We start from the raw sequence: 14,140 nt of genomic DNA on the forward strand, positions 1-14,140 counted from the left end.
AAACACAGAGTGATGCATTGGTGTTTTACTATTTTTCTTCTACACACCACATCATAAGTAGTGTTCCTTCTTCAAAATTGAGTTCAATTCACTATCCAAATATTTAAAATTTCTTGGCACCAATCAGCCTGATTTTCAGGGTCCGCTCCTGCCTCCCACGTGTTTAACTCAGGACATATTTTCTTCAGCCTTTTGCTACCCATCCATAAAATGGAGTTGATAATAGTACATACCAGGAAAGGGTCTTATCAGCACTAATGTGAATTATGTATTAAATGGTTACCTAGATCATAATAAGCTCTATAGAAATGTTCATTAAATCAACTCCATTTTTTAAGGTAAATAGATAAAATGGTCAATGCTGAGTATATCCAAAGCAGCTCAAGGTACCCACAATCTCAAGAGGCCCATGGATCTCACAGGACATGTGTGCACACACAAGACATGTTTGTACAGACATATTTGTACATAGAGGGCATTTGTGTGGGTATCTTGAAAGCATCTTGCTGACTGTTCTGAAGCTGTGATCCATTTTGTCTGTTGGGGGCACCATTAAGTTTCCTGGCCTCTGGATAATGCTCTGGATGGTTACAGTGGCCAGGTAAGTGACACCCAGACCAGACCTTAGACCTTCTCAAAGTGTGATATGCATCTGAGTCTGTTTAAAATACATCTGGTGCACCTGGGTGGCTCAGTCGGTTAAGTGTCCAACTCTTTTTTTTTTAATGTTTATTTATTTTTGGGAGACAGAGCATGAGCGAGGGAGGGATAGAGAGAGAGGGAGACACAGAATCCGAAGCAGGCTCCAGGCTCTGACCTGTCAGCACAGAGCCCAGTGCAGGGCTCAAACCCACAAACTGTGAGATCATGACCGGAGCCAAAGTCAGACACTTGACTGACTGAGTCACTCAGGTGCCCAAGAGTCCAATTTTTGACTTGAGCTCAGGTCATGCTCTCACCGTTCTTGAGATTGAACCCCACATCGGGCTCTGTGCTGACAGTGTGGAGCCTGCTTGGGAGTCTGTCTCCCTCTTCTCTCTGCCCCTTCCCCACTTGCTCTCTCTCTTTCTCTCTCTCTCTCTCTCAAAATAAATAAAAATAAACTTAAAAAAAAAAGAAAAAGTGGGGCCTGGGTGGCTCAGTCGGTTGAGCATCCGACTTCGGCTCAGGTCATGATCTTGCAGTCTGTGAGTTCGAGCCCCACGTCAGGCTCTGTGCTGACAGCTCAGAGCCTGGAGCCTGTTTCCCATTCTGTGTCTCCGTCTCTCTCTGCCCCTCCCCCGTTCATGCTCTGTCTGTCTCTCTCTGTCAAAAATAAACATTAAAAAATTTTTAAAAAAGAAAAAAAATACAACTTTTGAGTCAATACCTTTGAAATGGGGCCCAGGATTCTGCATTTCTATTTTTTCTTATGTTTATTTATTTATTTTGAGAGAGAGAGAGAGAGAGAGACTGCACAGGGTAGGAGCAAAGATTAGAAGAGAATCCCAAGCAGGTTCCATGCTCAGTGTGGCCCAACACAGGTCTCAATCTCAAGACCATGAAATCATGACCTGAGCCCAAATCAAGAGTCGGACTCTCAACCCACTGAGCCACCCAGGCACCCCAAGAGTCTGCATTTCTGAGCTTCCCAGATGTGATGCTCAAGTAAGTAAATTCTTAACACCTTATATTTCCATCTTGGCATTTAACATATAGGAGACCTTAACTCATGTCTATAGGAGTTAATTTAATGGGGGAGGCAACTCAGGGACTGATAACTTCTTGTGAAAACAAGACAACATATCCAAAATGGAGTGCCTCATGCTAAGTGCCATGTCACGGAACCAAGACTGAATTTATTGCAAGTGTCAGCTGTCCCAGAAGTGGAGCATTAAGCTCCAGTGAATCAGGAATCCCCTGATTGTGGGAGTCTGGGCCTGGTGCCAGGCTGAGACCGGGTCGAGCAATGGTTCCCTGTTGACTCAGGCAACCCGGTGGTTCCCCCTCCCATTCCCCCATTTTCAAGGGCATACGAAAGCCTTGTCAAGGCTGAGAAAGTTAATTCCTGAAGCCTGTGGTCTGTGGGTGTTGGCAGTAATGTTACCTCCCCTTTTTCTACCCCGAGTCAAATAGAAACAAACATGAGAACTGTGTTTTGCTAGCAATCTTATCAACAAGGTCTTGCTGTGACCCGTTTAGAAAATTCACAAGGAACACAGAACTAAATGTTTTGGTTGGCAGCGATTATGTGAAACCTGTTTATTCTTAGAATGGCCTGACCCATAAGAGTCTTGATATAAAAGATTGTGTACAGCAACAATAAAGCCGTCACTTGGGCCATCAGCCCAGGGGACCCTCCAGTTCCCAAACTGTCTTCTCTTCTCTCTTTTTTTCCTTACATTCCCCTACCGTCAGGACCCTGATCTCGGTGTTTGTTGCACCGGTCGCAACACTGATCAGCACTAGTGAGGTAATCAGTCTAATAGGCCTCTTCCATTCTCTAAAAGAAAGTGACCTTGCAATAATGCTATTTTTCCTTTCCTGTGACTTCTTGTTCCCTCTCCGTTCTGCCGATACAAGTCTTTCATTTTGTACGGCTCCATGGAAATCTTCTCTATCTGTTAAATTGGATGTTGCCTGATTCTAAGCAACTTTTGTTCAATAGATTCTTAATATTTTTGGTAGGCCTCAGTTTAGCCTTTAACAATTCTATAAGCCTGTGTTCTGATGCGTTCACAGACAAGATGAGACCCTAGATACGGAGTACCTAGCACGCAGCGATCACTTCAAAAGAAATTAGTCAGCATTGAAATCAAAGGACTGTTTCCCGGAAGCCCCTTCATCAGTCCTTCCACTTGCAAGTCTGCCCTGTTGCTACACCTCCAATGTGAGTGCCTTCACAGATTTTCAGTGTTCAGCCATTTGGATTTACGCCTGAATTCTGACATTGGCCTTTTGTTGGGGGAATGATGGGAAATAAATAGTTAAGTTATTCCCATTCCCCTTTGCTGAATAAGCATCAGCTTGTCCTCCCTAGCTTTGGGCCTCAGAAATGTGTTTACCCCTTGCCCGGAGAAGATGGAGATGCAGCGTTAAACAGACTTTTATTTCCTTATTTATTATTATTATTGTTATTGTTTATGTTTATTTTTATTATTATTATGTACCCCATCCAGAACCGGTGACCACACAAAGGACCCTCCTCTCCCGGTTTGAACAAAGATGCTCAACCTGACTCCCAGCGCGAGGCACCTGTGTCTTCGGATTGGTGGGATTGCCGTCCAATAGGAAATAAGAGCCAGCATCCGCTATTTACATAAACTCCTAGCGGTCCCGGAGGCTCAGAGCCTGCCGTCCAATCAGATTCCCACGACTTGGAGGCTTCATTTGAATATGGACACAATAAATAGCGCTGCCTGCGTTCGGCGCACTCATCTCGGTTGCTGCGATCGCACCGCCCGGTTCCGGTGCCCGGTCCGCGGCCCCCTGCCCCTTCGCCCGCACCCTCGCGCCCCAGCTACCTCCACCCTAGCCGCCTCCTGGCGTTCCTGCGTACCCCGCCAGCCCCGAGCCCGCGTCCCTGCGACGCCCCCGCCGCCCCCACCCGGGCATCCGTGCCCCCCTTGGAGCTCCTGTGCCCGCGCTGCCTGAGCCCCGGAGCCCCCACCGCCGCGTTGCCCCACCCCCACCCCCGCGCTGCCCGGCCAAGCCGGATCCTTCCCACTCCGCCCAAGAAGGGCTCCAAGAAGGCCGTCACCAAAGCACAGAAGACAGAGCAGCCGCAAGGAGAGCTACTCCATCTACGTGTACAAGGTGCTGAAGCAGGTGTATCCCGACACCGGCATCTCGTCCAAGATCATGGACATCATGAACTCGTTTGTCAACGACATCTTCCAGCGCATCGCCAGCCAGGCCCCTGCCTCGACCATCACTCCCGCGAGGTGCAGACGGCCGTGCGCCTGCTGCTGCCGGGCGAACTGGCCAAGCACGCTGTGTCTGAGGGCACCAAGGCCGTCACCAAGTACACCAGCTCCAAGTGAGGCGCGCCGGGCGCCCTGGAACCCAAAGGCTATTTTCAGAGCCACCTCTTTGCTCAGAAAGGAGACTGCCAGCCGCTCTGGTTGTGATGTGCTGCTCCAGCAGGGTTCTGGGGGGCGCTGCAATGCGCCACGGAAAGCGAGACTGGACCTTCAAAGGCGCAGACCCTGCAAAGGCGCGTTGAGTCAGCATCTACCCAGCCAGCAGCCAGAGAGGGCGCGGCCTTAGCTTTAGGCAGAGACCCGGTCACCTCCAGGAAGGCCTCAGGCCAACCCCCCTACTAGCACCCCCGTGTCTCTTAATGGATTAGGTCTGCGTGCGCTAGACGGACGTGGGGTTCGATGAGACCCTGGGTGTTGGGCTCAGTCTTGGTGGTGACGCTTGGGCTGGTCCTTCCTTCCTTTGCCTCTTGCCAAATACACGAAAGCAGTGTTCAGTTTAAGCAGCTTTTTGTGGGCACCACAGTTCCTGTTTGAAAAATCAGAACAGCGGGTGCACAGGTAGTGGCCTCCATCATCATACTCTGCTAAAATCATTCATATTAGGAGATCGGTTTATGTGGGGTTTTTTTTAATTTTTAATGTTTACTTTTGAGAGAGAGAGAGAGAGAGAGCGTGAGCAGAGGAGGGGCAGAGAGAGGGAGACACAGAATCTGAAGCAGGATCCAGGCTCTGAGTCCCAGGCCACTCAGGGCTCCAACTCACAAGAACCATGAGATCATAACCTAGGCCAAAAAGTCTAGGCCCAACGGACTGAGCCACTCAGGCGCCCCTATTTTGGTTGTTTTGTTTTTTGTTTGTTTTTGGTATATACTTTTAACGAAAGCCTTGTAAATGGTGATAGAGCCTTTTTGACAAAACGAATGGAGCACTTTAAACACAAACACACAACTAAACCATATGCAAGGTGGATTTAATTTGCCCACTTTATTTATAACTGAAGCAGCAGGCTTGACTGTGGCCCAGGCTTCTCTCGCTCTAAAAGATACCCCAGACTACAAAAACCACCACAAGAGCATCCCAGTCTGAAAGCAAAACACTTCCCAGGATTTGGATTTCCAGTTCAGTCCCAAGAGGTGGGCAGAGGCCTTCTGATTCCTGGCCCCTAAGGGTGTCCATCTCCGGTGATGTCACGCTTTCATCAAATCTTAGCCTCCTACACTAAATTCTTTGTTTTGCGTTTGTACTTTTTTATTAAAGAGATAGCCCTTCCCTCTCCATCTTTGGTTTACTCCATAGTAATTAGCAAATTGGACTTAAAATTTTTGGCTGAGATGAGGGGAGGAGAGAGTCTCTTCAATGCATTTTATTTTTAAAGTTTATTTTTATTTATCTTGAGAGGGAGATAGAGAGTAAGCAGGGGAGGGGCAGAGAGAGAGAGGGAGACAGAATCCTAAGCAGGCTCCACGCTGCCAGCATAGAGCCCAATGTGGGGCTCAAACTCACCGTGAGATCATGACCTGAGCCAAAGTCAAGAGTCAGAGGCTTAACCAACTCAGCCACCCAGGTGCCCCCTCTCAAATACATCTCAGATGGGATACCTGCAAAATCCTTCCAGTGCTTTCCAGAGTCTTACTCTTCGGCTTGTACTTTTCGTATTTCAGGCCTAGATAAGTCTTCCATTGTGTTGATTCCTTACTCTGTGAGTCTAAGCAGTTTTAAATACTCAGTGAACCCCTTCCTTCAGCCTCCAACTTAATGCAAACATTTTTTTTAACGTTTATTTATTTTTGGGACAGAGAGAGACAGAGCATGAATGGGGGTGGGGCAGAGAGAGAGGGAGACACAGAATCGGAAGCAGGCTCCAGGCTCTGAGCCATCAGCCCAGAGCCCGACGCGGGGCTCGAACTCACGGACCGCGAGATCGTGACCTGAGCTGAAGTCGGACGCTTAACCAACTGAGCCACCCAGGCGCCCCACAGACATTTCTCTTTGTTGTAGTAGTATTACTGACTGGGCTCTGTATTCAGATTCTCTCCATTTTCTTCATTATAAATTCTCAAGGGCAGGAACTCTGTCGCTCTGCATCGTCCTTAATAGATTCTCACTCCCGTGGTAGGAGAGGGCCCAACCAGGCCCATTCTTCCCCTGGGGCTGCCTCAGCATCCTCCACACTGTTCAGCAAATAAAGGCAGCCTCCTCCCTTCCTCCTCCTCCTCCTCCTCCTCCTCCTCCTCCTCCTCCTCCTCCTTTTACTTCACACCAATTCTGTGTGTCTGAGGAGTGAAGGGACTGAGAAATTAATCGACATTTTGCATTACCCACAACAAAACATTTTCATGCGACTGTATTTGGGAATTATGTTTATTCTGCTTCTTGATTTTATTTTAGGGACTAAATAAACTGCGTTGTTTCTCACTGCTAGCACAGTCCCACACTACTGGAGACAAGTTTCATTTTATTAAACCTAGGTCTGAAGCTTATTATTAAAGCAGAGAATGACCTGGATCTGGGACACTAGTTTCCTGTTACCAGAAGTGCTCGTTAAGATAGTGATGCCTAATCTCCTTCCATCTATAGGTAGAGGAGGGCTCAGACCCAATCAGGAGGCCCCTGCTTCATAGTGTAAAACTGGATTCTGTAGTTTCCGAGAAGAATCAGACAGCTCTTGAGAAGATTAAAGGTGTTGATTTTGATGTAGATTACTGTTTTCAAATCTGGGGATCATAACTAGCAGGGAAAGAATTGAGTAAAATAACTGTGGCAAAACTTCCGTATCTATGAGTTGTGTTGTGTTGTTTTTGTAAATATCATTTCAGAGTGTGTATCTATGGATATACACTAATAATGGAAATGAAATGATGCACATTGCTATCATTGTAAGCATAACAATACTCTATATGTCCACTGATGCATAAAGTGAGGCAATAGGAACCACCATCAATCCCAATAAATGAGGTAGGTTTCACTAAAATTCTAACTGAGAATTACTTACGATCATGTATCTGTGATAACTAGCTATCAAAACTTATGTTTTCAATAAATGTGTACTGCCCAGATGACTTTTAAAACACTTTTTGTCACCTGCAAGTATTTTTAAATTTCAATTTACGTTGGTGTGTGTGTGTGTGTGTGTGTGTAACGAAAGGTAATAGATGAAAACACTCAAAAATATAGCTTACATTTGGATGAAATTCTCAGGAAGAAGTACAATGGGGGTGAGTTCAGGGAGGAAAAAAAGGATCATGTAGACTATCTCACTGTTAACGAAGAATTTGATCATGTGTTCTAAGAATTGATTACAGTATTGAATTGCTATTTCAATAGATATCTTTAAAAGATTGATGTGATCGTGTCACGCATATTTCAGTAAGAAAGATTTTTATAAGAGCATTATTTGAAAATGTGTCAAAGCTCAAGAACTTTATTTAAAAATTTATTTTAATTTCTTTGATGTGACCATTTTGCTTTTTTACAACGTCCTACGTTGGGAATTGCACCCTTGTAACTATAACAACTAAGGATAAAAATATTTTAGATGCCAACTGAAAAACGTGTCAGATCTTAAATTCCTTTAGATTGGACCCACGCAGGAGAAGGAACAGGGTGGGTGGGCTTCCAGACGCTGGGGCGGAGGGAGCTCGGACTGTGACGTTCTCAGACCCTCCCGCCCAGCCCGGCTTCGACCAGCTTCCTCTGGAGATGATTTGCAAAACACGACTGATACCTTTCATTAAATGTTTGTTCCTTGCCTGAGCGGATGACACGACCAATCGACCAATCGGTACATCTAAATCTCAGAGTGGCTCAAGGAAGTGCTTGTTAGGAATCCCCTATTTACAACGAAGAAAAGCCAAAGCGATGTCCTTTTCCAAGTAAAGGCTCTTCGTGCCAAAGCGCTTTCCCTGAGCCAAGATGACACTTCCCTTAATAAATGCCATAAATTCGAAAAAAGAGGTAATTCTGCGTCACTAATGCTTCACAGAAAATGATGTGGCTGAAAGAGGGAGCTATTTGTCCAGAAAAGGGGAATTACATTAAAGGGGAATTACTTTCCTCCTGAATTGATCTCCCCCATCCCCACATAGGCTAAAGCTACCCGCAGCAGAAATCGGCTTGTTACATGTGGCTCGCGCTCACCAGACGCTTCCATTTCCCTTTCGGTTTCAAACGTTTTGCCTTTGTAAGGTCCAGTTACGCCAACATTCTCCCAGAAATGTTCACTGCTTCAGGATCAAGATGTCTGGTCGAGGCAAGGATGCAGCTGCAGGCGACACCGCCTGGGGCCGCGCAACACCGGAGACCTCACTTCCCAGCCCATGCATCAGAGACACTGGGGCGGGGGGATTGGCACCTCCTGAAAGAGGTGACCCGCGCCCTTCACCCACAGACGCACGCCGCGCGCAGACAGGCCTGGGTCTCGGAGTCTACGCGCGCAAGCGCCGGGGATGCACCCTTGCAGCCACCAAAGGACGAAGAACTCAAGGTGTCTACTTAGCGGGGCGATGCATCAACAGCCCTCCGCAGAGGGGAGGGTGGACACGGATCCTTGACCGCCAGGCCGGTTACCATCCCAGACCTCCCTAAGAAACAGTTACACACTCTCGCCTTCCACGCACACACACAATGGCGCGCGCGGACACACACACACACACACACACACACACACACACACGGACTCAGTAACCAGGAAACCACTAAGGTGCACAGAACGGAACTGATTCACAGAACAACCCTTCACCGTGTTCGAAACCCTTTTTCGATTATGTGGGTGGCTCTGAAAAGAGCCTTTGGGTTCCAGGGCGCCCGGCGCGCCTCACTTGGAGCTGGTGTACTTGGTGACGGCCTTGGTGCCCTCAGACACAGCGTGCTTGGCCAGCTCGCCCGGCAGCAGCAGGCGCACAGCCGTCTGCACCTCGCGGGACGTGATGGTCGAACGCTTGTTGTAATGCGCCAGGCGAGAGGCCTCGCTGGCGATGCGCTCGAAGATGTCGTTGACAAACGAGTTCATGATGCCCATGGCCTTGGACGAGATGCCGGTGTCGGGGTGCACCTGCTTCAGCACCTTGTACACGTAGATGGAGTAGCTCTCCTTGCGGCTGCGCTTGCGCTTCTTGCCGTCCTTCTTTTGCGCTTTGGTGACGGCCTTCTTGGAGCCCTTCTTGGGCGCGGGTGCCGATTTAGACGGATCAGGCATGATGGCAAGTCTCTCCAAACAAAAAGAACATGCGGCCCGAGCAACTGTATTTATACGTCCCGTATGCAAATGAAGGATCCAGAGTTCCTCGTATCTGATAGGTTCGAACGCTGCGTAACGTAATCACTGGAAAAGGTGCATGCAAATTAGGGGATGATGGACTCCTTTTCTGGTTGGTCTCCATTACTATCCAATCAGATGAGGTCAGCTCCACTACCTCCGGACCATATATAAGGGCTCAGTGGGGCTGGCGGCCTCGTTACTTTGGGTCTGTCTTCTCGTCTTTCTTCTCTCTCCGCGCCCGAGTTGGCAATGTCCGGCCGAGGCAAACAGGGCGGTAAGGCGCGCGCCAAGGCCAAGTCGCGCTCTTCTCGCGCGGGGTTGCAGTTCCCCGTAGGCCGCGTGCACCGGCTGCTCCGCAAAGGAAACTACTCTGAGCGGGTCGGGGCCGGCGCGCCGGTGTACCTGGCGGCGGTGCTGGAGTACCTGACTGCTGAAATCTTGGAGCTGGCGGGCAACGCGGCCCGCGACAACAAGAAGACGCGTATCATCCCGCGCCACCTGCAGCTGGCCATCCGCAACGACGAGGAGCTCAACAAGCTGCTGGGCCGCGTGACCATCGCGCAGGGCGGCGTCCTGCCCAACATCCAGGCCGTGCTGCTGCCCAAGAAGACGGAGAGCCACCACAAGGCCAAGGGCAAGTGAGGCTGCGGAGGCGGGCCGGCAACGGCCGTGTGCCCCGGGGGCCCTGTGACACCAAAGGCTCTTTTCAGAGCCACCCACGGTTTCAAGAAAAGAGCCACACTAACCACGCAGCTTTGTCTTACCAAGGCTGCGTCCTCCCGGGCGCACGGAGAGCCGGGCCCGAGGCACAATCCGGGAGCGGGTATGCGCACCGTGGCCTCCCGTGTTCGTTTGCCGCAGGGAATGCTACCGGACACGTAGCCGCCCTTTGCGTTTGAATCTCACTCCTAAACTATGCCTGGGGTCTTAAGTTAACCCGCTCACCGTGAAGGTATCTGTCGTTATCGATGACCAGTTGCCTTGCACCCTGCAACGTGTCGTTCGGTCACATTTAGACACCCAAGTACAGGCTGTCTGCTTATCCCAGGCCTGGATAACAGGGCAGATTCACCTGCCTTTGAAAATAAGTCTAGTTGTTAGAATCCGCTATTTGCGGTTCTTATGGGTAACCCTTAAAGATTTACGTTCTAGAACGTATGGGTGCTTGAGGGAGTGGATATTGCAAAGTTTTAGGAAACATGAGGTCGTTGGGAATTATGATCTGGAGATTAAGGTCGTGTAAAGAGTCTGTTCTAGAGGCATTTACAACATTCAGAAAGAAAATTATATTTTTAAACGAAGTGTAAACTTTTTAAAGAAAATCTTACTGTAAGTAGAATGACCAAAAGGATTTAAATTGTTCAGTCTGGGTTGGTCAAACATTAATTCGAGTCCCTTAACCTGATAACTAAAGTTAGAGAATAAAATAATTTGTACATTGAGTTTGGTCAGGAAGACCAGGTTGTTAGGATTAGATTATGTAATATATGAGTGGATATTTCAGAAGATGACTGTTTACACGAGCTCCTCACTCTGTAATAAAGGGGAGTTGGACATTCCTAAGGGTCCTGGCGAAGTCGTCAAAATGTTAATACCATCCACCTCATGGGGGAGAGGGATTAAGTGGTTAATTCATAATAATTCCTTTAAAACAATGTCTGGCATGTGCACAACACACACACACACACACACACACAGAGCTTGATAACTGCTAGTTATTCCTAGTATCAAGATCTTTGCCATTTTCATTAATTTTTTTTTATTATTATCACAATAAATGCAGGCCAGTAACACAATTCAGGAATATTATATAATTTATATTAAACTTAGTAAAATTAGGTCTACTCAAACCAGGGCTCCCTAGACACCATCTGGAGCTAACCACATATCTGCTGGTCTTGGGAAAATATCCTAGTGCTGTGAAAGTATTCGCACCAAGGATCTACAAACCCTGCTCTGACGGTGTGCATCTAAACACAGGAGTCTCCTGCAGCAGAGGTGGGTAGTGGACCACATTGCTGAGTGGGCAGCATTTCTGTGACACAAGCAAGGACTGTCCAAGAGACCATAGAGCCTTCTGGAGATGGATCCATTATGTTCAATTGTAGCATAAATTTTTGTTTATGCACTGATGTTCATGTAGGCCATTGTATGTCGTCAAACCCCTCAGTGGTATTTAGGAAATGTTTTTTCAGGGCCAGCAAGGTTAGGTATGCCACGTATCCATGGAGTTCCCAATTTTTAATTTCTCAAATGGGACGTTGAGAGGGAGGCAGTGAGGTGGGTGGTGCTCACAGAAGCAGCCCTTCATCTGTTATCTCTAAGGCTGAGCTGTCCCCTGGAGATAACATCAAGCAACAAGAGCTACTCAATCTTTTTTTTAACTTTATTTATTTTGAGAGAGAGAGACACAGAGTGTGAGCCGGGGAGGGTCAGAGAGAAAAGGAGACACAGAATACAAAACAGGCTCCAGGCTCTGAGCTGTCAGCACAGAGCCCGATGCAAAGCTCGAACTCACAAACAGTGAGATCATGGCCTGAGCTGAAGTTGGACACTCAACCGACTGAACCACCCAGGTGCCCAAAGGACTATTCAATTTTCAATGATTTGAAATTGAATACAAGGGGTGCCTGGGTGGCTCAGTTGGTTGAGCCTTAGACTCTTGATTTCGGCTCAGGTTGTGATCTCACAGTTCATGAGATGGAGCCCCAAGACAGGCTCTGCTCTGACAGCATAGAGCCTGCTTGGGATTCTCTCCCTCCTTTCTCTCTCTCTCTCTCTCTGCCCCTCTCTCATGCATGTGCACTCTCTCAAAATAAATAAAACGTTAAAAAATTTTTTTAAATGAATTTAATTAAATTAAACTCTAGGATGCAGTTTCTTAGCCTCCCTAGCCATGTGTGGCCAGCAGCCAACACATGGAACAGCACAGGTGGAGAAGCTCCATCATCGTGGAAAGGTCAGGTGGACAGCTCTGGTCTAAAGTTTAATCGTCTCTTGGGGGTTATCTGGTTCAGGAATGTGATGCAATATCCAGAGCTGCCTGCCTATGCAGGAGAAAGCCCATCAGACCCTCGCTTCAATAAGGAAGAGCCATATGGCCCAGCAATTGCACTCCCAGGTATACACAAGGACTCAGTTACTTGTACACGCACATTTACAGCGGCATTATTCCTCATGTCCCAAAGGTGGAGACAGCCCAAGCAAATGGATGAACAAAATGTGCTCTGTCCACACAGTGGAACAGCATTCAGCCATAAAATGGAGTGCAGCACTGGTACATGCTACCACGTGGATGACCTTCAAAGACATGATGTTCTGTGAGAGAGAAAGGTCACACAGGGTATGATTGCATTTATAAGAAACAGAACGGGGGTGCCTGGGTGGCTTAGTCGGTTGATCGTCTGACTTTGGCTCAGGTCATGATCTCACAATTCGTGGGTTCGGGCCCCACATCGGGCTCTGTGCTAAACACTTGCTCAGAGCCTGGAGCCTGCTTTGGATTCTGTGTCTCCTCTCTCTGCTCGTGCTCTCACTCTGTCTCTCAAAAATAAATAAATGTAAAATAATTTTTTTTTTACAGAAACAGAATGGACAGAGCCATAGAGATGGGAAGCAGATTAGTGGTGGCCAGAGGCTTCCCGGGAAGTGGGGAGGATGGCGGGGAGACTGCCAGCCTCTACAGAGCTTCAACACCTTCTCCATGCTTACTGCGTCAAATCACATGCTCCCTTTCCCCATCCCCAGATCGTCTCCGTCATGCTCCCCATGTCCCTGTGGTATGAGCAGTTTACTGAGAAAGGTGAACCAAAGATGTACAAGGTCCCACAGGAAGAATGCAGAAACACCCACACCCCCTGCCAGGAAACTGCTCCCAGCTTCCGGAATTCTCCACTCACCTCTTCCAGGTCCCATAATTCAACTTGCCCCTCCCCTGGGCAAGGGTCTGGCCCCAGCCCCAGCCCCACATCCATTCATTCTCGTCTTTTTACCGACGTTTTCAAGAATCTTCCAAGTGAGCAATCATGAAGGACCCCCTCAATTTCTGTGTTGGCTTAGAGCCTGAGTAAGAGTGTTGGGTACAGGCCTTGAGGTGGACTGGGTCACCCAGCTTGAGAGCTGACCTGAGCTGTTCTGCCCACACGCTGCTCTGTCACATGGAGGTCCCAGACCTGGTCATCAGAATTTACCTTCATGTTCCCAGGAAGGGCAGTTTCCATGCATTGCTCACCAAGCCTCGCCAAGGGTCTGCTTTTCCCTCATGCCCCTCCCCCCACCCCAGCAAAAGCTTGAAAAGTGCATCCTTCTCTCTGCCCACTTCCTTCCTCATGAGTAATTTGGTCCCAGGCAGGATTCTGGGAAGGGCAAGTCTCTGGGGAGGCCAGGTCCTGATGCTTCCCTCCTCCCCAAGACAGTGGAGCCCATGACCTCCCCTCTGGCCAATGCTGCCCTTCAGGACACCCTCTCTTACCCATTGCCCTGTCCTCAGCTTGCCACAGCCCCTAGCAGCCTTCTGGGGGCCTGATCTGCCCGTTCTCTCCTGTGGGATGATGGATCAGCCCAAAATGTCCCAGCTGCTGGTCTGAGAATCAGTGGTTACAGCCGGGCTCCCCAGGAAAGCTGGTGGTTGGTGACCATGCCGAAGGCCAGATTGTGGGAATTTGGGATCAGCTGGGAGGGTATCATCTGAGGGGGTTATCTAGGGGGTCAGGGGAAGGGTCAGTGGTGGGGGGGTGGTGTTAATCTGGTATGTCAATGTGGAGTCAGCTGGGAAGACACTGGTCCAGGTGGCCTCCTTCACATGGCTGGGTACCTTGTTTCTTCTTGTATACAGTCTCTTTCCAAGGCTAATTTGGGCTTCCTTACACCATCCCTGGAGGACAGAGTCCCCTGGACCCCTGAGGCTCAGCCTGCACACTGT

The 14,140-nt window shown here is 48.6% G+C and overlaps 2 protein-coding genes and 1 pseudogene across 2 annotated transcripts; 2 read left to right on the forward strand and 1 right to left on the reverse strand.

Annotated features, from left to right (window-relative positions):
* Nucleotides 1-351: 351 nt before the first annotated feature.
* Nucleotides 352-4,603, forward strand: LOC122229842 (annotated as a pseudogene).
* A 4,092-nt stretch (nt 4,604-8,695) lies between these two features.
* LOC122215784 (histone H2B type 3-B) lies at nt 8,696-9,203 on the reverse strand. The gene has a single exon (XM_042931569.1). The coding sequence runs from the start codon at nt 9,154-9,156 to the stop codon at nt 8,776-8,778; it is 381 nt and encodes a 126-aa protein (XP_042787503.1). The 5' UTR covers nt 9,157-9,203; the 3' UTR covers nt 8,696-8,775.
* A 221-nt stretch (nt 9,204-9,424) lies between these two features.
* LOC122215780 (histone H2A type 3) lies at nt 9,425-10,805 on the forward strand. Its single transcript, XM_042931557.1, has one exon. It carries the CDS (start codon nt 9,469-9,471, stop codon nt 9,859-9,861), a length of 393 nt encoding a protein of 130 aa, XP_042787491.1. The 5' UTR covers nt 9,425-9,468; the 3' UTR covers nt 9,862-10,805.
* The last annotated feature ends 3,335 nt before the right edge of the window (nt 10,806-14,140 follow it).

Source organism: Panthera leo, chromosome A1, assembly GCF_018350215.1.
Source record: "Panthera leo isolate Ple1 chromosome A1, P.leo_Ple1_pat1.1, whole genome shotgun sequence".
Lineage (NCBI taxonomy): Eukaryota > Metazoa > Chordata > Mammalia > Carnivora > Felidae > Panthera > Panthera leo.

What these genes read in the sequence shown, in the direction of transcription:
- LOC122215784 (XM_042931569.1), bottom strand. Translation starts at nt 9,156, where the DNA reads ATGCCTGATCCGTCTAAATCGGCACCCGCGCCCAAGAAGGGCTCCAAG.
- LOC122215780 (XM_042931557.1), top strand. Translation starts at nt 9,469, where the DNA reads ATGTCCGGCCGAGGCAAACAGGGCGGTAAGGCGCGCGCCAAGGCCAAG.